We start from the raw sequence: 25,466 nt of genomic DNA on the forward strand, positions 1-25,466 counted from the left end.
GTTCAGGTGTATATCAGTATGTAGTGTCTCTACTTTAAAGAGTCCTCTCCTGCTGATGTTCAGGTGTATATCAGTATGTAGTGTCTCTACTTTAAAGAGTCCTCTCCTGCTGATGTTCAGGTGTATATCAGTATGTAGTGTCTCTACTTTAAAGAGTCCTCTCCTGCTGATGTTCAGGTGTATATCAGTATGTAGTGTCTCTACTTTAAAGAGTCCTCTCTCTGTGTTTTAACAGAGGACGTACACAGTTTGTATGAAATAAAGAAACATGATCAAAGTGAAGGAGATCAGATCTTTATTGATCAGGAACTTCAGGTGTTTTATAAGAAACAGAGACAGAAACACAGAAACATGAGAATAAACAGGGAGAATAAGAACACATCAAACTAATAAGAATAACTACAGTATGAATAGGAACGAGAAAATAACACGAGTTAAACTCTGATCACGTGAATTATATATATTTAAATGTATAATAAAATAAGGGCTGACTGTGAGTCATGTTATTAATAACAAATATAAATGCTCAATTTCCATAAAAGCCTCTCTGATAAAAACACTTCTGACAGTAAAGACACAATCAGTGAGCCAGATTTAAAACAGCAACCCTTAAACCCAGGACAGGAAGTGGTCTCCTCCTACAGAGGACACAGAGACACTGAGGAGCCATATGACCAGAGCCCAAACCCAGCATAGAGAGGTTTAGTGAATGTGGTTCTGAAGGTGTGGAGGTGGGTCAGTGTGTCAGAGGAGACTCTGTAGAAGGAGAGAGAGCCAGCAGGATGATCCAGATACACTGCTACTCTACGAGAGGAGGAGGAGGAGGAGGAGGAGGAGGAGGAGGAGGAGGAGGGGATGTTTGTTTCTCTCTTATTGTGCCTGACAGAGTAACCTCTATGAGAGCACAACAGACTCCAGGACTGATCATTCTGTCCAAACACACAGTCCACTCCGTCTCCTCTCCTGCTGATTCCTCCATAAGTCACTGATATACTAACCCCTCCTCTCCACTCGACCTCCCAGTAACAGCGACCAGTCAGAGCTTCTCTGCATATCAGCTGAGACCAGTAGTCAAACCTCTCTGGATGATCAGGATATGGCTCCTCTATCACACGTGTCACCGTCCTGTTCTTGTCAGACAGTTTGAGGTTTCTGTGTGCTGTGTTTGAGTCCAGGGTGAGTCCACAGGAATCTGATGAGAGACACAGACAGCAGTTTATCACCAGACTCACCTGAAGGCTTTCCTCTCTGTCAGTGATCTTTCTATAAAGCTTCAAGAGGTCATGTTTTAATGAATAAATAGCACCTCCATCATCTTTGTCTTTAGAGAGAAGCTGACTGATCCACACTTACACTTCCTCACACCTGGTTGTAACCTCTGCTCTCCACCATGGTCCAGCCTGGAGGAAGAAACACAGTCAGGATGATGTTCTATCCAACATGAGTCCTAGCTGCTGGTACCTCGTGGAACAGAGGTTACTTTCTTAGAGCAAGCTTTTTTATTCTTATTTACTTTTTGTTGGCGTTTAGTGTCAAACATTGTCTCAGCATATTGTACATCTTCACATGAAGGACATACATCTGTTCATAGCTCTTCTCAGCAATATACACATGATGACACAAAAAGCACAGAGGAGAAAGACATAAAGAAAGAAATGAAAATCAAACAGAACAACAGTGATCAATTAGGGAGTAGACATTTCTTTCCAGCAGAGTTCTGGATCTGTGGAAACTAAGTCAGATCAGATCAGATTCCTTTATTGTCTCTACAGAGACATTCAAAGCATTCCCAATGGTGCACTCACACATAACAGACAGTAGAAGTATCATCTGACAAAACAAGCTCAAAACATTTAATATATAAAGAGACTAAAATGTGACCTATCATACATAGAACAGTACGCTTACAAAACAATATAACATTACCATACAAATACAAGTACACGAACAATACGGTCAATGCAGTACACATCTGTGAAACAAGTCAATACATAAGTGATTGATCATATGTTTATCAGTGCAGTTGATCATTACAGAACTAGAAATAAACATGTGTTCTATAGAAACGGTATGAGGGAGAATATAAAGTGCAGTTGGATGTGAACATGTACTTGAGCATCAGTTCAGCTCCATTAGTGCTGTGATTGTCTGGCTGTGTTCAGCTCACGTATGGCACTGGGGGAAAAGCTGTTCTTATATCTATTTGTCTGTGATTTCATGGACCTGAAGCGTCTTCCCGAGGGAAGCAGCTCCAACAGCTGGTGTCCAGGGTGGGAAGGGGCTTTGTGTAATGGTAAAGTCAGGCCTTTAGGGCTTCACAAAGTGAGTCCACTTCTCACAGGTTGGAGTAAATTGACCAATGTATGATTGACAGATGCTGTTATCTTTCCAATATTGTAAATATCCATTGAGATGTCCATCCATCCATTTAGAGTCGGGCTATGCTTCCATACCCACTTCCTGGTTAATGCCTTTTCAGCAGAATGTTCAAGAAGTATTTGTCCTTTCTCAAATTCCTAAAGTATAACATCTTGATCTCTAGAGGTATTATGTCTTTGAAAATGTCTTGTAAGGCGTTGTGTATCTCCTTCCAGTAGTCTTTGATACCTGGACAGTCCCAGAATACATGGAAGTGGTTTGCATTCTGGTCACCACAGTTCCTCCAACATATAGGGGGGGGTCCTATCATAGTGGGACTTCTGAGAGGGCGGAATAAAATATCCTATCAGGTTCTTCCAGGTATATTCCCTCCAGTTCTGCCAGCTGATACATTTCCATTGATATCTCCACATTGTTACCCATTCTTCTCCAGATATATGTATCCCTCCTTCCTGCTCCATCTTCTTTATTATGTAAGTGAGTGTTTTTTAAGGTTTGTCAATCCTTGGTATACACATGATACGGTTCTACCGTTAACATCTGCGTTATACGCTTTCCTAAACATTTCTATCAAACCTACACTTGCCTCTGACACTTTTTCCACTTTCAAATGAACATAATGCCGTACCTGAAGATATCCATAAAAGTCCTGTTTCTCCAAAGTGTATTTCTCTTTGAGGGTATCCAAACTGAGCAATGCTCCCCCTTTCATCAGCTTGCACAGAGCTGTTAGACCTTTTAGAGCCCAGTCCCTAAATCTAGTATCCAATCTGTTAGGCATGAAATCTGAGTCATATGCACACCATTTGAGAAAGATACTTTCATTCTCCAATTTATATTCTTTTATAATAGTTTTCCACATTTTAAGAGAACATTTCACCCATGGATTTTCAATAATGTTTATGAAATTGTGTAGGTTATTGTCCTCCCAGCGTCTCCCAGGCAGACAGCTGCTCAGCCTCTCTCTCCGTGTGATCACGGTGACAGCAGTCCTCTGTCCTTCATGTCTCAGGATGCTTCCACAGCAGTCTGGTACAGCCTCGTCCCGTCCTCCTAAAATACTCGTAGTTTAGCAGGGAACGGGGTCTGGAGGAGAATATTTCTCTGCCTTAGCACTCGCTTTGCCTCGGAGTAGTCTTTACGTTTTTGCAAAATAGCTGGTGGGTAATCTTGGGAGAAATATATCTGTCTCTCGTTCAAAAACACCTTTTCCCATGGCTTGCATATAATATCTCTTTCAATGCCGAGCTCCGTGGTGGGGGGGATCTCAAGTGCCTCTTGTAGTAAACTCTTCACCAAGTCAACCATAGATGACCCCTCCGCTCCCTCTGGGACTTTATAAATCCTTATATTCTCCCGTCGGGATCTTCCTTCTTCGTCAGTCAGTTTATTTTCTTGCTGATTCATTACCTTTATCTTCTTGCTCAGCACCTTTCACGTTTTCAATTCTCATTTCTGCCTCCTCTATTTTAACGTTGACGTTGGTAAGCTCGGATTTCATTTTGTTTAATTGTTGTTTTGTGTCTTTGCGAAAGTCCCGTATCTCCTCCAGAACTTTAGCTAAGCTAGCCACGTGTGGCTCTGCGCTAGCTTCCTCATCATCAACCTGTGCAGGCGAGTTGTTCGTTGTATTTTCTTCGTTGGTAGACTCTGAGCCAATGTTTTTCTTTTGTCCATCCTTTCTTCCCATCTTCGCCCCGTTAACTATTTCTAATTTTACAGAGACATTTCTTATTTGGCAATCAAACGAGGCAAAATTAATCTCTTACCGGGGGAGAAGCTAGACTAGGCTGCCATTCGGTATGGTGACGTCACCGGAACCATGACCATCATTTTCAAGTCAATAAAATCATCTGAATTCATATCAGGAGTCAAGTAGTTAGTTTGTTTATCATGTAGCCGTGTAATAAGCGTGATAATGTGCAGCGAGGCATCCTGTACACATTCAACTGCTTACAGTTTATAGCTAACGTCTAACGGCTAACAGCCAACAGCTAACAGCTACCTGCTTACAGTCAACGGCTAACGGCTAACAGCTAACGGCTTAGTTTACCAGCTCTCCTCCTGCTGATATCCACATGAATGTGATGTTCATGATGGCATTAGGAGGAGAAAAAAGGATGCGTACCTGGACGTGTCGATCATCAGTTTACGTAATAAAGAATCACAAAAAGTACATTTTTGTTTCCAATCAGCGACTAGGTCAGGGGTCTGCAACCTTTTTGAACAAAAGAGCCATTTTGCCCACTTTTCCAACTATTTTTTTTGTCTGGAGCCGCAAAACATATTTGATAGCTTGATAGCTTATAAAGTTGTATTTATTGTTACATCATAGACAAAAACTACAGTTTTTTTGCATTTATTATTTATTACATTATAAAACTGTTAACCTCTAATAAGAAACAAATGACTCTTATAAGGAGAATTAAAATACACAGGCCTACTTTAAAATAAATTAAACACAGCACTTGGGAGTCCTCTGCACATTTGAAGGAAAAAAATGCAACAAAAATGTACCCACTTTGAAATAAATCAAACCTATAGCTGCACCCTAAAGAGTTTACTGATTGAGTTATGATGAAGATCGTCAGTTGTCTTCCTCTTCCGTGTTGTTCCTGCAATACGTAAAGGCTGCAGCACCTTTGACAACTTCTCTCCACATATCAAACATCCCGGTAAGCCAGCATCGTCTGCTGTGAAAGCAGATAACTCTCTCCACGCAGAATCAAACCCTCTGTGTTCCTCCCATACTTTTCTTTTTCTTTGATGTATCCACAGTTCGCTCATCGAGCTGGGGGTCAGGTTATTCACCTCAAGAAAAGGCGCTGGCGCGGGACCGTAGCAGGATTTGATGCATATTTTAGTTGACCTAATTAAAACCGTTTTGTTTTTTATTTATGTGTCACAGTATCACCTCAAAATACAAGATACTGTAGTGCCGAGAGATGGGAGTCGGAAGCGGTGCATTGAAGGTACAAAGTGGTGCTTTAATGAGCAGCAGAAACGGACATGTTGTCGGGTCGCAGCCCGGAAAGAAGAGAAAGAAGCCAGGAGGGCACACAATAAATACTGTCAGCAACACATATGTCCGTGCGGAAACAATACCCCCAACCTGTAGTTCCATGCGTGAATTATGTCAATCAGTGATCACTGCACAAGCCCCCCCAGAATTCATGGACACAATCCTCGCGTCCGGGAGGAAGCACCACAGGGGCCGAGGAGGGTGGGGCCGCAGGCGAGGGCCGGGCCATGGAAAGGGCCGCCGGAAGGGGGCCGCAGGAGAGGGTAGGGGCCCCAACGAGGGCGAGGGCATCCCCACCGGGGGGTGGGGGGTGGGCCAGAACGGGCCGTCGTCAGGGGGCCGCAGAAAGCAGGGTCGCTGTGTTGCGACGCGGGGGCGGGCGTGAATATCCCGGTGGTCCCCAGCAGGGAGGAGCGCTGCCCGGCCGCAGGCGAAGGCACAGCGGCGGCGGGCACGAAGTCCCCGGAAAGAAGGAGCGGTATCCCCGGGGGGCAAGAGCAGCATCCCCGGGCGGAAGGAACCGTGGACAGGGGAGAGGCCAGACGGGGCGTCGTCCGAAGCCGCCGTCGAGGCGAACCGTGAGCCGCGGTTAGAGGAGAGGCCAGGCAGGGTCCGGGAGCGCGCCACCCACGGGCCGATAAAGGCGTGGGCGACGCCCCAAGCTGCTGCCGAGGCGAGGGAAGAGGCCAGACAGGGTCCCAAAGCGCGCCACCCACGGGCCGATGAAGGCATGGGCGACGTCCAAAACCGTCGAGGCGAGACGGGGTCCAGAAGCGCGCCACCCAGGCGCCGATGAAAGCGTGGGCGACGTCCGAAGCCGCCGTCGAGGTGGTGAAAAAGCGAGAGGGTCCACACGAGGCCGACCAGACATGGTCGGACCTCCTCTCAGGCACCAGGAAAAAAACTCAAAAGGGTCGTCCTGTCCATGATTAAAAACAGGTGGGCGAAATTGCGAGAGGATCCACACGAGGCCGACCAGACTTGATCGAACCTCCTCTCCGGCACCAAAAATAAATAAAAGGGCTAACAGTTGGATGTCGACATGGAAACAGTCAGCCGGTAGCTGCTAGTCGTTAGCTGTCCGTTAGCCGTGTTAGCGAGCGCAGCCGGACACGCAGCCGCATGTCCTGAATAAACCAGGCATGGTCGTGTATCGTCTCCATGGAAGGCTTGCTGTCCCCCACTGCCGAAATGGCGAGCGTCGTCCGCGGCCATTCCGGAGGGCGCACCGAGCCTCAGGCCGTGCACACGATGCAGCCACGGACGTCCCCAAAAATCTCCGGCATCTCGAGAAAAGCTGCGCTTTTTGCCGTGTTCGGTTCAGTCTCGGATACTTCGCGAGACTTATGTCTGGGTCACCAATGTAGTGCCGAGAGATGGGAGTCGGAAGCGGTGCATTGAAGGTACAAAGTGGTGCTTTAATGAGCAGCAGAAACGGACATGTTGTCGGGTAGCAGCCCGGAAAGAAGAGAAAGAAGCCAGGAGGGCACACAATAAATACTGTCAGCAACACATATGTCCGTGCGGAAACAATACCCCCAACCTGTAGTTCCATGCGTGAATTATGTCAATCAGTGATCACTACAATACGAAACATTTTCAACCGCGCAACAACATTTAATTAGTCCTACAAATACTTTTATTTGATTTCCTTCTTATTTTTGTCTAAGCTCAAGGGAGCCAGAGCAGAGGGCTTAAAGAGCCGCATGAGGCTCGAGAGCCGCGGGTTGCCGACCCCTGGACTAGGTAATATGCTGATCATCGGCCAAAGCAGGCCAGTAAATAATCAAGATACAATTATAACACATAGCTGGCAGATTGTGTTGTAAGCCTGTAACCTCTGAACAGAGAATCTGAGTCCTGCTGTGAGTTTAGCTCTGTTAGCCGTTAGCCGAACACAGTCAGAACAATCCAAACTGAACCGCTGGTGATCACTTGCGTCTCTTAAAGAGTAGAGTGGACTCAGCCGTCAATGAGGGTGTAAAAACTCAATGAAATATAATTTCAATAACTGTGTCATAAATGAGAGGAAGAACATGACATTTGAGATATTAGAGACACCTTCAGTCTGTCTGTCCATACCTGAGTGTCTCCAGTCTCCAGAGTGGATCCTCACATCCAGCAGACAGCAGCTTCTCTCCTGAGTCTCCTGGATGATTGTAACTCAGGTCCAGTTCTCTCAGGTGGGAGGGGTTGGAGCTCAGAGCTGAAGCCAGAGAGACACAGCCTTCCTCTGTGACCAGACAGCCTGAGAGACTGGAACCAGGGAATACAGTAAACTCAGTGTTTTGATTATGTCAGCATGAATATACAGATGTTGACCAACTTTATTAACATGAACCTGAAGCAGGATGAGCAGGTTTTAAATAGCTTTAATATTTAACCTGTTAAGCCCTGAGCCTGTTTTTCAGGTCTCAGGCTCGAAAATGACATTCCCAGAACAAATGACCATATCTTCACTTCTAAAAGGGGTAAATTAATAATCTTTTTTCTCAAAGTAATGATAAACCTGTGAGTTGGATGTAGAAAAGTCAGAATCAAGATAGATGTTTTTTATTTTAAAGTAAATTCAGATAGAACATAGTAAAAAAATGTAAATTATAGTGTCCGTCCAAAAAAAAAACATTACTTATAACGAAAACCACCCTTGAATGATGGGATAGTAGACTAAAAGCTTTAGGAAAGCTTTAGGAATATTATAACATATAAGTACCCTGTATCAAGATTGATGCAAAACAAGTGACATTTGACCTTTTTGGAGAGATTTAGAAAAAACAAACAATTTCTGGGGTCATTTGGGTGGATTTTCCATATCTCTGGTCCCCCTCGGTCGATTTTGATGATTGACACCTCTTTTTAACCGTTAGAGCCAATAGAATCGAGAGGGAAGTTCCTAAAATGCACCTAAACATTACCCATTGGTGAATGAGTGATGCGTAGCCAGAATGCCCAAAACCGGAAGCTGGGTTGTAGCTCTAATAGCAGCTAATATGAAATCTCAGTTTTTGGCAAAAATGGAATGATGGATTATCAGTAATCAATTAAAAGTGACACAGACACATTGAATTAACCTATGGATTAACCTTCAGCAGCGTTTTGGGAGACTTCCGGTATGAGGTGTGCTGAGTACACGCGTGCTCGCTGGCTCTAACTTTCCCACTCTTATTTACCTTTTAAACCTCGTCTTTTTTCAACATAATTTGTTTGCAACAGTTTTATAAGCCAGTGTTAACTGCAAAGACCTCCGGCAATGTCGAAAGCAAAGGGAAAACAAGCTGAAAAGGGCAAAGGGTCTCCGTCAGCGTCGACTCCTAGCATAACTTTGGCTGACATTAGCTTGCTACTGGATGAACATAGAGCAGCTCTCCTCATTCGAGTCTCTGACATCTACCCTGGACAGCATACACTCCACTATCACAGACAGACACCTTTTCTCTCCCTGTTGCTTGTCAGCAGGCGGGGGGTGCCAGGTATGGGGACAGAGACATGCAGGTACACCACCTGCCCAGTATCATTTTATGCTAAGCTCTAACTCCTTAACAGCACCAAGATTAACCATTCAAAACATTTAAACGCTAAAATTGCCTTTTTGCAAGAAACCCACCTCCAACCATCAGACCATCTTAAACTTTGCAGAGGGTGGGTGGGACAGCTTTACCATTCTTCTTTTTCGAGCAAGGCCCGAGGCGTTGCAATTCTTGTTCATAAATCTGTCCCATTCTCTGTGTCCAATGTTATATCAGACCCAAGTGGCCGTTTTATTATCGCAACTGGCAAAATATGTGGCAACAATCTGACGTTGGCGAACGTGTATGGCCCGAATTGTGACAATGAGGACTTTTTCAGAAATTGTATTTTCTCCATTCCTGACATAAATTCCAGCCAGCTCATTCTGGGAGGTGATTTTAACTGTTGTATTGATCCTTCACTTGACCGTTCATCTAACAAGCCCTCTGCCCCATCTTCCAAAGTTATTCAACTGTTCATGGAGCAATACGCAGTCTCAGATGTTTGGCGCTTTTTGAATCCTAGTGCCAAGCAGTTCCCCTTCTTTTCTCCTGTTCATGGAACTTTCTCCCGAATTGATTTCTTTCTTATTGATAACAAATTGCTCCCCTCTGTTAGCTCGTGTTCATACAGCCCTATAGTTATATCGGACCACGCAACTGTCATTGTTGACATCTCTCTTCCCGGCAGGTCCTTGTCACGTTCCCCCTGGTGCTTCAATTCACTACTACTTTCTGACCCGGATTTTATCAAAACTATTAGGAATCGCATTGACCTTTTTATTTCCACTAATGTTAACCCGGCTGTATCTGCTGCAACAGTTTGGGAAGCGTGCAAGGCCTATCTACGAGGGGAAATCATATCCTATTGCGCTTACCAAAGGAAGATCAATACTGAGAAGAGTATCTGCCTTTCCAGGGCTTTATCGGATCTGCAGACAAGATGTGTAGACTCCCCCAGTGCAGATCTTCTCAAAGAATTACTGACAAAAAAGGCTGAATTTGACATTTTGGCCACAGAAGAGGCAACACGATCACTTTTAAAAACACGCCATAATTACTATGAATTCGGAGATAAACCGAGCCAAATACTCGCCCACCAAATTCGACAATCCTCTTCCTCTCAGCACATCACTCAAATGAATACTGTTGATGGAATATCTATTAATCCTCAAACCATTAATGACCAATTCAAGGACTTTTATAGTTCATTATATACTTCTGAGGGCTCATCTGATGAGACACAATATGACAACTTCTTTAGGTCCCTAAACATCCCCTCCATTGATCCTGAAATATCGTCTGGGTTAGATGAACCCTTCACAGTTAATGAAATCAAAGCTGCTCTAATGTCGATGCAGAGTGGGAAGTGTCCGGGCCCTGATGGCTTCCCTGCTGAATACAAAAAAGATGTTCCTGATAAATTAACCCCTCTACTGCTGAACATGTTTAATGAACTGTTTCAATGATTTGGGCATATTTCCTGGACAGGCTACTTTGTGCAGACAAAGTTAATAATAACTGTAATATTCCAGTTATAAACGACATGAATCAAAGATGTGTTGCTGTATTTTAGTGGTAAAAAAATGCATTCATCATCATAATTATTCTATATATATATAATGTACACAGCAGTGGCGTAGCTGTGGGTGGGCCCGGGTGGGCCTGGGCCCACCCACAGCCAATCAGCGCTTCATAGCGCAGAGCCAGGAAGCCCAGAAGGAAGTGCCACAAACTGCAGTTCCTCTAGTGGCCGACAGGGGATGGATGCAGAAAGGAGCCATCCCCATAGACCCCATGTTAACATGCCCAACTTTACAGCAGAAATAAACATATTTCTAGCCCGGATCCAATAAAGCTTATTCTGGATAGAGTTACATTCCACCGTCATGACAATGGAATAGGGAGTGCATTTTTTTACCGTGAGTAAATTAGTAAGTAAAGTAAGTTTTGCCGTGAGTGAATGAAAGTCTTATTTCTTCTTGAGGTCTGCAGTGAAGCGTGTACACATGTGCTGAATATGAAAAGACTCTCAGTGTGTGCCCACTGTGCGACTGTCAAGGACAAACAACCTGTGGCCGCCGAGCCAGTCATGTGTAGGGATGGGTACCGAGCCCCGGGCTGAATTATTAAAGACCGTGGTACCATTAAGCTGTATGTATGTATTTTTATAGATAAAAAATATATGTCATATGTATTATTGCTACACAAACATTACATTGCAGTTTTAGTGTCGCCAACTCCGTTTCTAATATGCAAAAAAACTGCAAAATGCGTCTATGATTATTTTTAGTATTTTCGATCTTTCCAATCCAGACGAGAGATCTCTCTCTCCTGCCTGTGTGCGAGGGGGCGGGGTGGTTTACACACACGCAGCTGCTACATGCAGAAACACACACACACACACACACACACACACAGAGGAGATGGCGGAGAGAACGCGCGCCGAGGTGTGGTTAAACTTTACCCGTCTCGATGTGGACAATGCTCGTTACCAAAAGTGCAATAAGAGTTTAGCATGTCAGGGCGGTAACACGAGCAATTTGTCTAAACATTTAGCAAAAGTGCTCCACATTCAGACGGAGGAATGCACCGGGTTCGACTGTCTTTCTAGCTCTATAGCCCCATCCACGAGTAACGTTTCCACGTCAGGTGTTATGTATGCTAGCAGCAACACACGGAGCTAACTCAATGATACAAACATGGGTTGATGATTAGAGGGAACTGAGTTATTTCAGGGATGCAAACTTGTCACCTTTCGGCGAAATTCGCCGTTTTGAATCCAAAATAGGTCGTTTGTGTGATTCATGTAGATCTGCAATAAAAATATTTTTGGGGTATGGGGGGGGTCTGGGACCCGGAGTAATCTGCGGCCGCGAGCTGTTATGTGCCATCATGACACGCATGGTGTTCTTTTTTTATATATTATAATGAAGCGCGAGCTGTGTGCTCGAGTCTTCCTGCCTGTCGGCTCTGCTCATGGATGTATAATAAGGCTCTGCCGCTCCGGGATGAGGGTCTAGCTTCAGCAGCTACATTACCTACGGTGCGTTCGTTAATATTAACTGTGTGGTCCGGAGTCACTGTGGCACAGACTGGACCGCTGGTGAACAGCTGTTAGAACGGGCCGTTCAGGTGTTCAGAGCAGAGCTCCCTGTCGGAGCGGCAGAGCGTGATGTGCACTGAAAAGTCACAATGTCGCAATATTATCGTTGAGCTAGCTAACTAGCATTGTCACTATCTGCTAACGTTAGCTTTAGCCTTCGTTTTCTAATAGTTTTTTTCATAGGCTATAAACGGAGGTGGTATAAGTATATATCTTGTACTTGAGTAAAAGTAGAAGTACTCAGATCTTGTTCTTGAGTAAAAGTAGAAGTACTCAGATCTTGTACTTGAGTAAAAGTAGAAGTACACAGATCTTGTACTTGAGTAAAAGTAGAAGGACTCAGATCTTGTGCTTGAGTAAAAGTAGAAGTACTCAGATATTGTACTAGAGTAAAAGTAGAAGTACTCAGATCTTGTACTTGAGTAAAAGTAGAAGTACACAGATCTTGTACTTGAGTAAAAGTAGAAGTACTCAGATCTTGTACTTGAGTAAAAGTAGAAGGACTCAGATCTTGTGCTTGAGTAAAAGTAGAAGTACTCAGATCTTGTTCTTGAGTAAAAGTAGAAGTACTCAGATCTTGTACTTGAGTAAAAGTAGAAGTACCAGAGTGTAGGAATACTCTGTTACAGTAAAAGTCCTGCATTCAAAATGTTCCTCAAGTAAAAGTATTAAAGTATTCTCATCAAAATATAGTGAAAGTAGCGACAGTAAAAGTATTCATTGTGCAGATTGGTCCATTTCAGAATAATATCTATGATATGTTTTATAATGATTGATCATGAAAGTGTTCTCAAAGCTGGTAAAGGTGCAGCTAGTTTGAATGACTTTGTATACTGCAGGGTAGCTTGTGGATTTACTCCAGGTGGAACTAAAGTCTGATTTAACACTTGGTTATATTTCACATCATTCATCCAGATCTGTGAAGTAACTAAAGTATTAAATACATGTAGTGGAGGAAAAGTACACCATGTACCTCTGAACTGTAGAGGAGAAGAAGAACAAAGTAGCAAAACATTGAAATACTTAAATAAAGTACAAGTATCTCAAAATTGTACCCAAGTATAGTACTTGAGTTTATGAACGTAGTTACTTTACACCAGTGGCTATACAGATAGAAAGACTAAGCCTTGCACAGAGGCATGAAAATACATTTTCAAAATGCTCAAAATTATAAACTGACTGCTACACAATTAAAATAAATGCTTTTATACAATTCTATTAGATGTGACTCTTTGGCGTTTCTGTTATTATTAACTGCTTTTGTTGTTCTGACTGCTAACATCCTGTTGTTCCTCATTTTAAAGCCGATATTCCGTGGGGTCGGGGGGCTCGGATCCTTGTCACCTTTTTCATACCTGATGAGTTTGCATCCCTGTATTTATTCTGTTAAAGTTTCAGCTATTCTATTCGTGAGAGGCTGATCTCACACACACACACACACACACACACACACACACACACACACACACACACACACACACACACACACACACACACACACACACACACACACACACACACACACACACACACACACACACACACCACACACACACACACACACACACACACACACACACACACACACACACACACACACACACACACACACACACACACAACACACACACCACACACACACACACACACACACACACACACACACACACACACACACACACACACACCACACACACACACACACACACACACACACACACACACACACACACACACACACACACACACACACACACACACACACACACACACACACACACACACACACACACACACACACTCAACAAGCACCTGCAAAGACAACATGCTAACGTGAAGCTAATAGCTAAGGACCCCCGAACCCAGAGTGAGGATGTTGAGTGTGTGCCGAGTGCCGACTCCGAACGAGCAACAACTAGAATTTGGACCGGTAACCAAAGCAGAGATGGACAGGCTTGTAGCATCCTTTATAGTAGAGGAAATGTTGCAATTTGCACAATGGTGAAATCTTGAAATGCTCTTTAGGTTTTCAGCAACTGTTAGCTTGTGGTAGCCTATTTTATTAAAGAGCATAAAAAGCAAGACTTGTTATGACTTCCTTATTGCAATAGTCATTGTTATATGTGTGCACATGTAGGCCTAAGTTTTGGCTATAGGCTGTTGCTGAGTAACGCAAAAGTAATGTAAAGAAACGAGTAAAGTAACGAGTAAAGTAACAAGTAATATATCACTTTTTTTTAAAGTAATAAGTAATATGTAATATATTACTTTTTTTGAGTAACGACCCCATCACTGCTGACGACCTTCTGCTATTCATCTCGGACCCAGACAAATCTATTCCTCCAGTATCGGCTGTGCTGAGGGAGTTTGGGCAGATTTCGGGTTATAAGTTACATTTGAACAAAAGTGAACTGCTTCCCATTAACGCTGCAGCTACAGCCTACCCCCTTTCAAAGTTACCGTGTAAGACATCTGTGGCAAGTTTTAAATATCTGGGCGTTTGCGTGACCAAGAGCTTCTCAGATTTGTTTAAGTGCAATGTCTCCACTCTGTTGGTTCGACTGACTCAAGACCTCCAACGTTGGTCTCTCCTATCTCTATCTCTGGCTGGCAGAATAAATTGCATTAAAATGAATGTGCTCCCCAAATTTCTATATCTTTTTCAGTGTATACCAGTTTTCATTCCGAGACATTTCTTCCATTTACTTGATCGCTCAATTTCTCAGTTTATATGGAACAAGAAAACACCCAGAATTAGAAAAAACATTCTTCAAAAAACCAAGGAAATGGGTGGCTTAGCATTGCCTAACTTTTGATTTTACTATTGGGCCACGAACATTCAAACTTTATCGTCCTGGCGTTGTATTAACAAACAACCTCCATCGTGGCTGCAGATTGAGGATGCCTCATGTGGCTCTTCTTCTCTGTTGTCCCTCTTGTGCCTCCCCCTGGCGTTACCATCCTCAACATACTCCAAAAATATTGTAGTTAAAAGCTGTCTCAAGATCTGGACTCAACTTAAACGGCACTTTGGGTTCCAGGGAATACCTCGACTGTCCCCTGTGCATTCCAATCCGCTGTTCACTCCCTCTATCACTGATGCTGCCTTTTCAATATGGGAGATCAATGGGATTGTGTCAACTTTACATTGATGGAACATTTGCATCTTTTGATCAGCTAGCCCGTAAATTCAATCTACCTAAGTCCCACTTCTTCAGATATTTACAAGTCCGAGATTTTATTCGTAATCATTTTCCAAGTTTCCCTGCTATTCCTCCTTCTACCTGGGTTAAAGTATTAACCCTAACCTCAAGGGTACCATTTCAAAGCTATGCAATACTCTTTTCACATGCCACCCTCCAGAGGTGTCGCATATTTTTTGACTTGAGACTTGCTTGACTAACATTGATAAAAGACTTGACTTGACTTTGACTTGGTATTCATGACTTGAGACTTGACTTAAGCTTGAGACGGATGACTTGAAAGGACTTGTCTGTTTAAAATTAAATATTTGCGTTTGTTTTTGTAGTGAGATATTACGTTTAGTTTTTTCGAAAAACGTGATTGGGTGATTATAGCGCCGTGCGCGCAAACCTGGCAACCCACTAGACGGTAGGAGTGTCAGTTAACATGGCAGCGGCTAGCGTTACTCCACAAATAGTGAAGTTTGAATTCAAGGATTATGTTGTCGATGACGCTAATAAGAAGAGAACAGCGGTATGCAGGGTCTGCAGCATAAAGATCACGACCACCACAACATCCAACTTCATTCGTCACTACAAAAAAACCCACAGAGAAAGGTGCGTGAATGTGTTGTGTTAGCTAGAAAGCTAACGCTAAGTTTAAGCTACGCTAGACTTGGTTTCAAATCGATTAAGCAAAGAGAAGACAAAACGGTAAATGAACACTAGAACCACCAAGGGATTCATTTTGACTAACCCTGATACCTACGGGCTGTACGATAGAGCACGAGAGAGAGAGAGAGAGAGAGAGAGGAGAGAGAGAGAGAGAGAGAGAGATAGAGAGAGAGCAGAGAGAGAAGAGATGATAGAGAGAGCATGATAGAGTATCGAATCTAGCGCGATCGATAGAGCGAGCGCCGTTCTAGCCGCTCGAGAGCTCTATCTATAGCTCGCTCTGCTCGCGACGATCTCTCATCTCGATTCTTCTGTTTCTCTCCATTGGTGTTCTGAAACTGTGAATATGTAGTTCATCTACTTTTATTAGTTTGTTGTAAAATGTTTTATCTGCATGGTTGTTGTTGTTTGTAGAAGGTGCCAATCATTCTTGATTTAGTGTCAATTAATCTGAACTATCTTTGATCTGTTCTGATGATAAACTGAAGCCTTTCTATAACCCAATTCTGAGTTTTAAATCTCCTAACTTAGTTTATAAGGAAAGTATGAAGAGAACAAATTAAATGATTTGGAAAATGATATCTCTGTAGGTGCTGACGCTGCTTTGTTGGTTCTAGTGTTTACAGACATTTAAATTAAATATGTGTAATGGCAAATTCCATTTATGATTTTCTTACCTGGAATTCTGCCTTTTTGAACAGACTTTTTGAGTCCTAGCTATTTTGAGTCCTAGCTATATTGAGTCCTAGCTATACTGAGTCCTAGCTATTTTGAGTCCTAGCTATACTGAGTCCTAGCTATATTGAGTCCTAGCTATATTGAGTCCTAGCTATACTGAGTCCTAGCTATATTGAGTCCTAGCTATATTGAGTCCTAGCTATACTGAGTCCTAGCTATACTGAGTCCTAGCTATATTGAGTCCTAGCTATACTGAGTCCTAGCTATATTGAGTCCTAGCTATATTGAGTCCTAGCTTATACTGAGTCCTAGCTATATTGAGTCCTAGCTATATTGAGTCCTAGCTATACTGAGTCCTAGCTATATTGAGTCCTAGCTATACTGAGTCCTAGCTATACTGAGTCCTAGCTATATTGAGTCCTAGCTATACTGAGTCCTAGCTATATTGAGTCCTAGCTATATTGAGTCCTAGCTATATTGAGTCCTAGCTATACTGAGTCCTAGCTATACTGAGTCCTAGCTATACTGAGTCCTAGCTATATTGAGTCCTAGCTATATTGAGTCCTAGCTATATTGAGTCCTAGCTATATTGAGTCCTAGCTATATTGAGTCCTAGCTATATTGAGTCCTAGCTATATTGAGTCCTAGCTATATTGAGTCCTAGCTATATTGAGTCCTAGCTATATTGTCTGCAGTTCTAGGGTTAATATGAATCTAATATGATTGTCATCGGTCTAAATTAGATTTCAAATGATTAACTGTGTATGTAATGAAGATCATAGTGTGGGTTAAATCCATTTTCATAACCACTGTCTTTTAACTGATTTAAATGCGGAAACTGGGCTTATTCATCAGAATTTCGTATGACTTGACTTGACCTGAGCAATGACTTGACTTGACTTGCTTGACTCTCACCACAGTGACTTGGGACTTGCTTGATACTTGTAGGTCAAGACTTGAGACTTGCTCATGACTTGCACATGTAGGACTTACTCCCACCTCTGCCACCCTCTGCCCTCTGATAACTTTCGCACTAATTGGTCAGAGGACCTCAATTGCGAGATAGGGACTGAGGTTTGGCAGTCTATTTTGAAACGTGTCCACACATCATCCATTTGTGCACGCCGCGGGGTTTTACAATGTAAAGTGGTCCACAGAGTGCACTGGTCCAAAAGTAAACAAGCTCGCATCTATCCTGGCACTGATCCTAACCAGGGGCGCGGGAAGGGGGGTGCTGAGGGCGCTGCAGCACCCCCTAGCGGTAGGCAGACGGTGCGGAGCTCCCCTGTTTGAATTATTATTTGACGGTTATTGCTGCTCCCGCTGTGCATAATCTGTGTAATATGTAGCCAATACATTCCACATTGTTGGTCAAATAATATTTTACATCTTTTACATCTTTGTAGTGTGTGCTCACCTGGCCTGCCCCGAATGTTTTTTCTGTAGCCCTCAATAATATAATACATTAACCGTGCTTTACGTGAACCTCATCATGACACTAGAGAGGACGGCAGGACTGTAATTTCCCGTGTTCAGTGAATGCAACAGAGGCATGACACCAGACCAATCAGAGAGTTGCTTGGAAATAAACGTGTGCTTGTGTCATTCAAGCTCGGCTCTGAGAGAGGGAGAGAGAGAGAGAGACCGTGTTGTTAGCATCCGGTTAGCTAGCTGCGCTAACGGACATAAGGAGCTGTTTGTTCCACAAGAAGCTGGAGGAGAGTCCTCTCCTCTCAGACTGAGAGACTCAGGTGAGCTAAAGGACTCTCTGAGTGTGATAGTTAACTTTAGTCTAAGTTATCTCAGTGGGTCTCAAACGGTTTGGTCACAAATTATTCAAAAGATTATTTCCGCGGCACACCTTCATATGATCATTATAGTTATAAAAAAAATAAGAGAATAAATTAAAAACAGTTATGAAATGCTATATGGCAGTAAAACAAGAATAGAGTTTAAAAGGGGAGTGATTTGTAAAATATCCATAAAGAAAAAGAACATCTGTTTACAGTTCTGTTTCATATGGGTGTTGAGAGAGGTATCCATAGATCTCTTCATGTTGCTCTCAAAGTGCACCAGATTGATGCTTTTAACTTCAATATTTAAAAAAAATCTTCCCCGGGGACCATCCCCCCGGACCCCCCTAGAGGAGGTGAGGTCCGCTCCCCACTCGTATAAAATAGCACTTTACCCCTGCCTATATGGCGTGAGCTGATTATCGAGCCTTCATTGTAACAGTCGCGGGTGTACTGTGTGTGTGAGTGTGTGGTGTGTTGCAGACGCCCCTGGTGCTCGCGCTTTTGTGCGTGCTCTATAGTGCCCGTAATAGTGTTCACTGGAGTCCAGCACCTCAGCACCCCCACTCAAAATACCTTCCCGTGCCTCTGATCCTAACTGTAATAAACGTCACCTAGGACCAGCTAATCTCGCCCACATGTTTTGGACTTGCCCCATCCCATCTCGGTTTTGGAAGTCTGTCTTTGACTCACTCTCAGCTATCACGTCTGCTACCATCCATCCCTCACCCTTAATTGGCCTGTTTGGTGTCTTGCCCGTTGATCATTTACTGCCATCCTATTTCGCTGAACTTGTAGCTTTTCTCACATTGCTGGCTAGGCGCATTTATTTTTGATGCATTGGAAGTGTCCTCGTCCCCCCTCTCATACACATTGGATAAAGGAAGCTCTATACTTTGTGAAATTGGAAAACAATTAAACACTGTATTAGGGGCTCAGACTTAAAGTTCACAAACATTTGGCTACCCTTCTTAGAACATGTTAGGTCCCTCCAGTTGGAGTCTGTCCCCATTGGCTGAGTCGCCCCCCTGTACCGCAACAGCTCACAGGAATGCTCACAAAATGTCTCGCAGGTTTTTTTTTTTTGTATTTTTATTTTTTTTATTTTTTTTATTTCATTATTACATTATTGTCTCATTGTAACTGATGTATTGTTTCTTGGGGTTGTTTTGTTAGCAATCGCAGGGTTAATGTAATGTATTGCTGCTGTCTTTGTGTATTGAAAATCTAAAAAATAAATCATTAAAAAAAACAGCAGCGTTTTTATCGTTTTAATGCCATTGAACACAACTTTTGTTCAGTAACACAGCAACGGTAAGACTCATGTGATGTCTGGGTTTGCTTCCCCTGCCGCGGGTTTTGATCGCTCAGTGATGATACTTATACCCCTATAATCTGTGGAATCTCAGCTTGCTAGCTAATATCTTGTTGGTGCAGATCCGATAAGTAATAAAGTATTTCTACCATGAGTTCTGTGCTAAGTGCGTCAGCATTTTTTCGCTCAGGGCTCATTTAGACGCTTCTTGTGAGACTTGTGTTTTGTTTCGGTAAAAATTGTTCGTATCGTCAGTTAGCTGAGTTTCTTCCCGTTAAGTGGGTATGAAACATTAATAGGTTGTTAAATGTTAAGAAGCCCTGAGACACAGTTTTGTGAAAAAAAGAAAGCGGGGGCAGGGGCTGCCGGGCTTAACAGGTTAAGGTGATTTACTGCAATATTTTCAATTGTCTAATCTCAATTTCGATTTTCTTCTGCATGTTTGTGAATTGTTCTGCCTTAATTGCTATGTAGATATTCAACATCATTGATCCTAAATTTAGTATAATTAATACCTCTATTTTTTTGTTTATGGTTTGATGACAAAAAACTAAACAACCAAAACCACAAAGAACCTTTTAAAAGTCACGATTATTCTGCTTTGATAAAACTGAACAGGAGGAATGACTGCAAACATGTGCTGGTACTTTAGATATCAGCTGATTACAGACCTGAGAGTCTCCAGTTCACAATGTGGACTCTCCAGTCCAGCAGACAGCCGCTTCACTCCTGAATCCTGCAGGTCGTTGTTACTCAGGTCCAGCTCTCTCAGACTAGAGGACTGGGAGCTGAGGACTGAGGACAGAGCTTCACAGCTTCTCTCTGACAGCTTACAGCCACTCAGCCTGGGGAAGGATTAGCAATGAACACAATTTATTTTATTTATCATTTTTAAAACTGATCAATGTTGTTTGTATCTCCACTTACAGAGCTTTCCTGGAGGCTTTGACCACTGGCAGCAGCCTCAGAAGAGCCTTCTCTGAAGCAGAGTATTTCTTCAGGTCAAAGACGTCCAGATCTTTTCCTGATGACAGTAAGATGAAGACCAGAGCTGACCACTGAGCAGGAGACAGTCTATATGTGGAGAGACTTCCTGAACTCAGGTACTGTTGGATCTGCTCCTCTAGAGAACCATCATTCAGTTCATTCAGACAGTGGAACAGGTTGATGCTTCTCTCCGGAGACGGGTTCTTTCTTATCTTCTTCTTGATGTACTCAACTGTTTTCTGGTTGATCTGTGAGCTACTTCCTGTTTCTGTCAGCAGGCCATGTAGGAGTTTCTGATTGGTCTGCAGTGAAAGACCCAGGAGGAAGCGCAGGAACAAGTCCAGGTGTCCGTTTGGACTCTGTAAGGCCTTGTGCACAGCACTCTGGTAGAGATGTTTAGGTTCTCGTCTGAAGACTTTAGACCACCAGGGGGCCATCAAGTTGACTCCAGAGTTGATGAAGGTCAGATGGACATGAAGAGCAGCCAGAAACTCCTGAACGCTCAGATGGACGAAGCAGAACACCGTGTCCTTGTACAGTTCACTCTCCTCTCTAAAGACCTCTGTGAACACTCCTGAGTACACTGAGGCTTCTGTGATATTGATGTCACAGTCTGTCAGGTCGTGATCATAGAAGATCAGGTTGCCTTTCTGCAGCTGCTCAAAAGCCAGTTTTCCCAGAGCCTCCATCATCTTCCTGGTCTCTGGACTCCAGTGGTGATCTCTCTCACTTTTTCCATGATACTTGACGTTCTTCATTTTGGACTGAATCACCAGGAAGTGGATGAACATCTCAGTCAGGGTCTTGGGCAGCTCTCCTCCCTCTCTGGTTTTCAACACTTTCTCCAGAACTGTAGCAGAGATCCTGCAGAAGACTGGGATGTGGCACATGATGTGGAGGCTTCGTGAGGTCTTGATGTGGGAGATGATGGTGCTGGCCAGCTCCTGATCTATGAATCTCTTCCTGAAGTAATCCTCCTTCTGTGGGTCAGTGAACCCTCGGACCTCTGTCACCATGTACACACACTCAGGAGGGATCTGATTGGCTGCTGCAGGTCGTGTGGTTATCCAGAGGCGAGCAGAGGGAAGCAGCTTCCCCCCGATGAGGTTTGTCAGCAGCACATCCACTGAGGTGGACTCTGTGACATCAGTCAGGATGTCAGTGTTGTGGAAGTCCAGAGGAAGTCGACACTCATCCAGACCGTCAAAGATGAACACAACCGGGAACTGATCAAACCTGCAGATTCCTGCGTCTCTGGTTTCAGTGAAGAAGTGATGAACAAGTTCCACCAAGCTGTACTTGTTCTCTTTCAGCCTATTCAGCTCTCTGAAAGGTAATGGAAATATGAACTGGATGTCCTGGTTGGCTTTGCCTTCAGCCCAGTCCAGAGTGAACTTCTGTGTTAAGACTGTTTTCCCGATGCCAGCCACTCCCTTTGTCAACACTCTGATTGGTGCATCTCTTCCAGGTGAGGCTTTAAAGAGGTCTTCTTGTCTGATGATTGTTTCTGGTCTGTCTGGTTTCCTGGATGCTGTTTCAATCTGTGTGACCTCATGTTCTTCAGCTGCAGTTTCTCCCTTGGTGATGTAGATCTCCGTGTAGATTTCATTTAGAGGTCTTGAATTACCCGTTTCTAGGATTATCTCAATTTTTTTCTTCAGGTTTAATTTGAGCGTCCTTTGGCACTGAGTGAGAATCTCTGAATGAAGAAAACATTGAATCACAATTGAGACAATACTACAATTAACATAAAAGATCACAATATTTGTTCCTAACTTTACACATTTCTGAAAGGATAGTAGGATATTTTGGTTTGATCGAAGCTGTATCTCAATCATCTGTAGCTATCCAAAAATATTGTTCCTTCTTTCTATTATTTCCCACTCTGGTGAACAATCTGTTCCCCAGAGAACCATGACCTTAAACCTGACCGACTCTTATTCCTGCTGCTGGAAGACGAGGCACGACCCTGGCAGATCGACCTCTGAGGATGTGGACTCAGCTCTCACTCCAGTTATACAGGAAGTGGATTGCTCTTAGTAATTGTCCCAATACTGCATAATCCTGCAATAGCCTTGAATGGAAAACTTTTTTTTTTTGGTCCAATCTGGACATGCCTGTTTTTTTTTTTTTCTAAAATTATTTTACATACCCCTTTTCAGGCCCATCAGTACATCAATTGTAGGGTCCCCTTTCAAGCCCTTAATCCACTATTTTCTGACAGAATTTATTTCAATTTTTTTCCTTGTTAACTGAACACACCATTTCACCATCGACATTTTTAAATTGTATTTAAAGAAAAAGCCCTAACAAAACAGCAAGGCTCTCAGTATTAACTAAAGAAAAAAAGACAGCAACAGCAGACATCAAATCCTTGCTGAGCCTCAAGATAATCATAAATAAATAACATAGTGAAAATACATATATTGCAATGCTCAAAACAGCAGCATCCAACCGTCTCTAATCATATGTGGAGCAGGACCAACTCTGGGGGATGGGGAGCCAGTGGAGCTTGATGAGGACAGGGGTGATGTGTTCACGGATTTGGGTGTGGGTGAGTAGACGGGTGGCGGAGTTCTGGATGTATTGGAGTTTGTTGAGGATTTTTGCAGGTGAACCATAGAGGAGGCTGTTGCAATAGTCCAGACGGGAGGTGATGAAGGCGTGGATGAGGGTTTCTGCAGCAGTGGGGGAGAGGGATGGACGTAGACATCCATGTTCCTCTCCTTCACCTACAACCCAACTGGCATTGATTGGACCCTTAGACTCAGTGGTGTGTAGACCCTGATGCCTGGCTGCAGGATGAGGACCTGAGGCCTGTACTACGAAGCCGGATTTTGGCTTAGTGAGCTAACTTCAGGGAAAACTCTGGGTTTGTAAAACTATTTTTTAACTAATGACTTACCTGTCGCCTTTTTCAGTGTCGCCATGTTTTCTCCCTGCAGAGATCCAAAAGATACAGAGAGAAAATATTACATAATCTTACATCTGAAATAACATGGGTTTATGCAAAAAATACTTTGTTTTTCAGCAACAATACTGCTTATTTTAAGGCAATTATTACTCCAGATCCAGGTCCAGGTTCAGGTCCAGGTCCAGGTCCAGGTCCAGGTCCAGGTCCAGCAGAATGTGGTGTGTCCTCTGGGCTGGAACACAACACAGAGCTTTGAGTGAATAATGAGTGCTGAGCTGTGACATGGAGAAGAGTCATGGACAGTTGGAGATCTCACCTCTGAGCTTTGGTCTGGCTGTCATGTTCCCCACACAGAGAGGGGGGGTCTCCCTCCTCTCTGTCCTCACACTGATCCATAGCAGAGCCTCCACCTTCACACAAACACAACAACATGCTCATCACAACAAGAACATCACAGGACACATTAGTGCCCCTCCTCTCAGATGTCCACAGCCCCAGGCCCACACAGAAACTCAGTTTGTTGACCCCTAAATATGTTTTTGTGATTATCAAGACTTCTTACAGCACACCCAGAAGTCACCAAATGTCTGGTTAACTTTGTTCATTGAGACAAAATTAAACACATACGCAACAAAACTACTTGGTTATGTTTAGAAAAAAGATCATGGATTCGCTTAAAATGTGTAAGTTTGTTACTCTGTGCAATTCAAACTATTGACCCTGACCACTGAGCTTTCAGGGCCATGGGGGAACCTAAACCCTGACACCATGTACAGGTGGTGTTTATCTGTGTGGTATATCAGGAGGACACATCCAATCCATGTTATCATTGTGATTTACCTGACCTCAGGTTCCCTGTTTGTAACACTCCTTAATAACTAATGACCAACCTGTCGGTTCTGATGGGATTTTTGATAATTTATCCTCCAGAAGATTCTGTTTCATCTCCTTCAAAACGTTTCTGGTCACTTTAATAGTGTCAATGCCGTAGTTCTGAAACATGATGTCCACAGTTTTCGTCCGACATGCATCCTCTAGTCGACTCTTTGGGATTCCTTCAAATCCTAGGACCTCCTGCTGCAGCCGCCACTTGAATTCTTCAAAGTCCTCTTTCCCCAATTGTTCTAAAGTACTGAAGATGATCTTTTTCAGTGTCGCCATCTTTTCTCCCTGCAGAGATCCAAAAGATAACATGGGTTCATGAAAAAAAATACTTTCTTTGTTTTTCAGCAACAATACTGCTTATTTAAGGCAAATAAACTACCACTCCAGGTCCAGCTCCAGGTCCAGGTCCAGGTCCAGGTCCAGCAGAGTGTGGTGTGTCCTCTGGTCTGGAACACAACACACAGAGCTTTGAGTGAATAATGAGTGCTGAGCTGTGACATGGAGAAGAGTCATGGACAGTTGGAGATCTCACCTCTGAGCTTTAGTCTGGCTGTCATGTAAACCTCTCTAATATAAGTGTAGACATTTCAGTGTGTGAACCAGCACATCAGAAGTCTAGGTCGCTCAGGAGAAAATGGATACTGTGCAACAAAAGTGAAAAGACACAAAGCAGACGTTGTTTGGAAAAGGTAAAGAAAGATGTAATATGTATTCTCCGTTCCCTCTTTCTTTCAGATAAACCTATTTATTTTATAACTATTTTGATGTAATTTAGTGTTCTTACTTCTGTTTTAATTATCCCTATTTAATATAAACTAATGGTTTTATTTAAAGTGGACCTATCATGCTATATTTAAATGATATATTGTAGGGCCATACCTATATAAGGTATATTTATATGTTTCTGTTTTCAAAATACCAAACAGATCATGCATTTTAGCCATGCCTCATTTCGCTCTATGTGCTGTTTGCTGTCTACGGGTCTGATTCTGCTGACCACGCCCCCCTGCAGGAGAGGGGAGCC

The 25,466-nt window shown here is 43.2% G+C and overlaps 1 protein-coding gene across 1 annotated transcript; it reads right to left on the reverse strand.

Moving 5' to 3' along the window:
- Nucleotides 1-272: 272 nt before the first annotated feature.
- Nucleotides 273-24,955, reverse strand: LOC117469704 (NACHT, LRR and PYD domains-containing protein 12-like). Its single transcript, XM_034114178.1, has 10 exons — nt 24,822-24,955; nt 24,448-24,727; nt 23,874-23,967; nt 23,708-23,789; nt 23,549-23,582; nt 20,584-22,342; nt 20,328-20,501; nt 7,484-7,657; nt 1,354-1,400; nt 273-1,192 (listed from the first exon to the last, which is right to left on the reverse strand). The coding sequence occupies exons 2-10, from the start codon at nt 24,716-24,718 to the stop codon at nt 639-641; spliced, it is 3,189 nt and encodes a 1,062-aa protein (XP_033970069.1). The 5' UTR covers nt 24,719-24,727; nt 24,822-24,955; the 3' UTR covers nt 273-638.
- Nucleotides 24,956-25,466: the final 511 nt, after the last annotated feature.

Source organism: Trematomus bernacchii, unplaced genomic scaffold (genome assembly GCF_902827165.1).
Source record: "Trematomus bernacchii unplaced genomic scaffold, fTreBer1.1, whole genome shotgun sequence".
Taxonomy (NCBI): domain Eukaryota; kingdom Metazoa; phylum Chordata; class Actinopteri; order Perciformes; family Nototheniidae; genus Trematomus; species Trematomus bernacchii.

Coding starts and splice junctions, on each gene's coding strand:
- LOC117469704 (XM_034114178.1), bottom strand. CDS start 24,718: ATGGCGACACTGAAAAAGATCATCTTCAGTACTTTAGAACAATTGGGG. Junction 22,343..23,548: donor GACACTGAAAAAGGCGACAG/GTAAGTCATTAG, acceptor TTCTTCATTCAG/AGATTCTCACTCAGTGCCAA. Junction 1,193..1,353: donor ACAACCAGGTGTGAGGAAGT/GTAAGTGTGGAT, acceptor GTCTCTCATCAG/ATTCCTGTGGACTCACCCTG.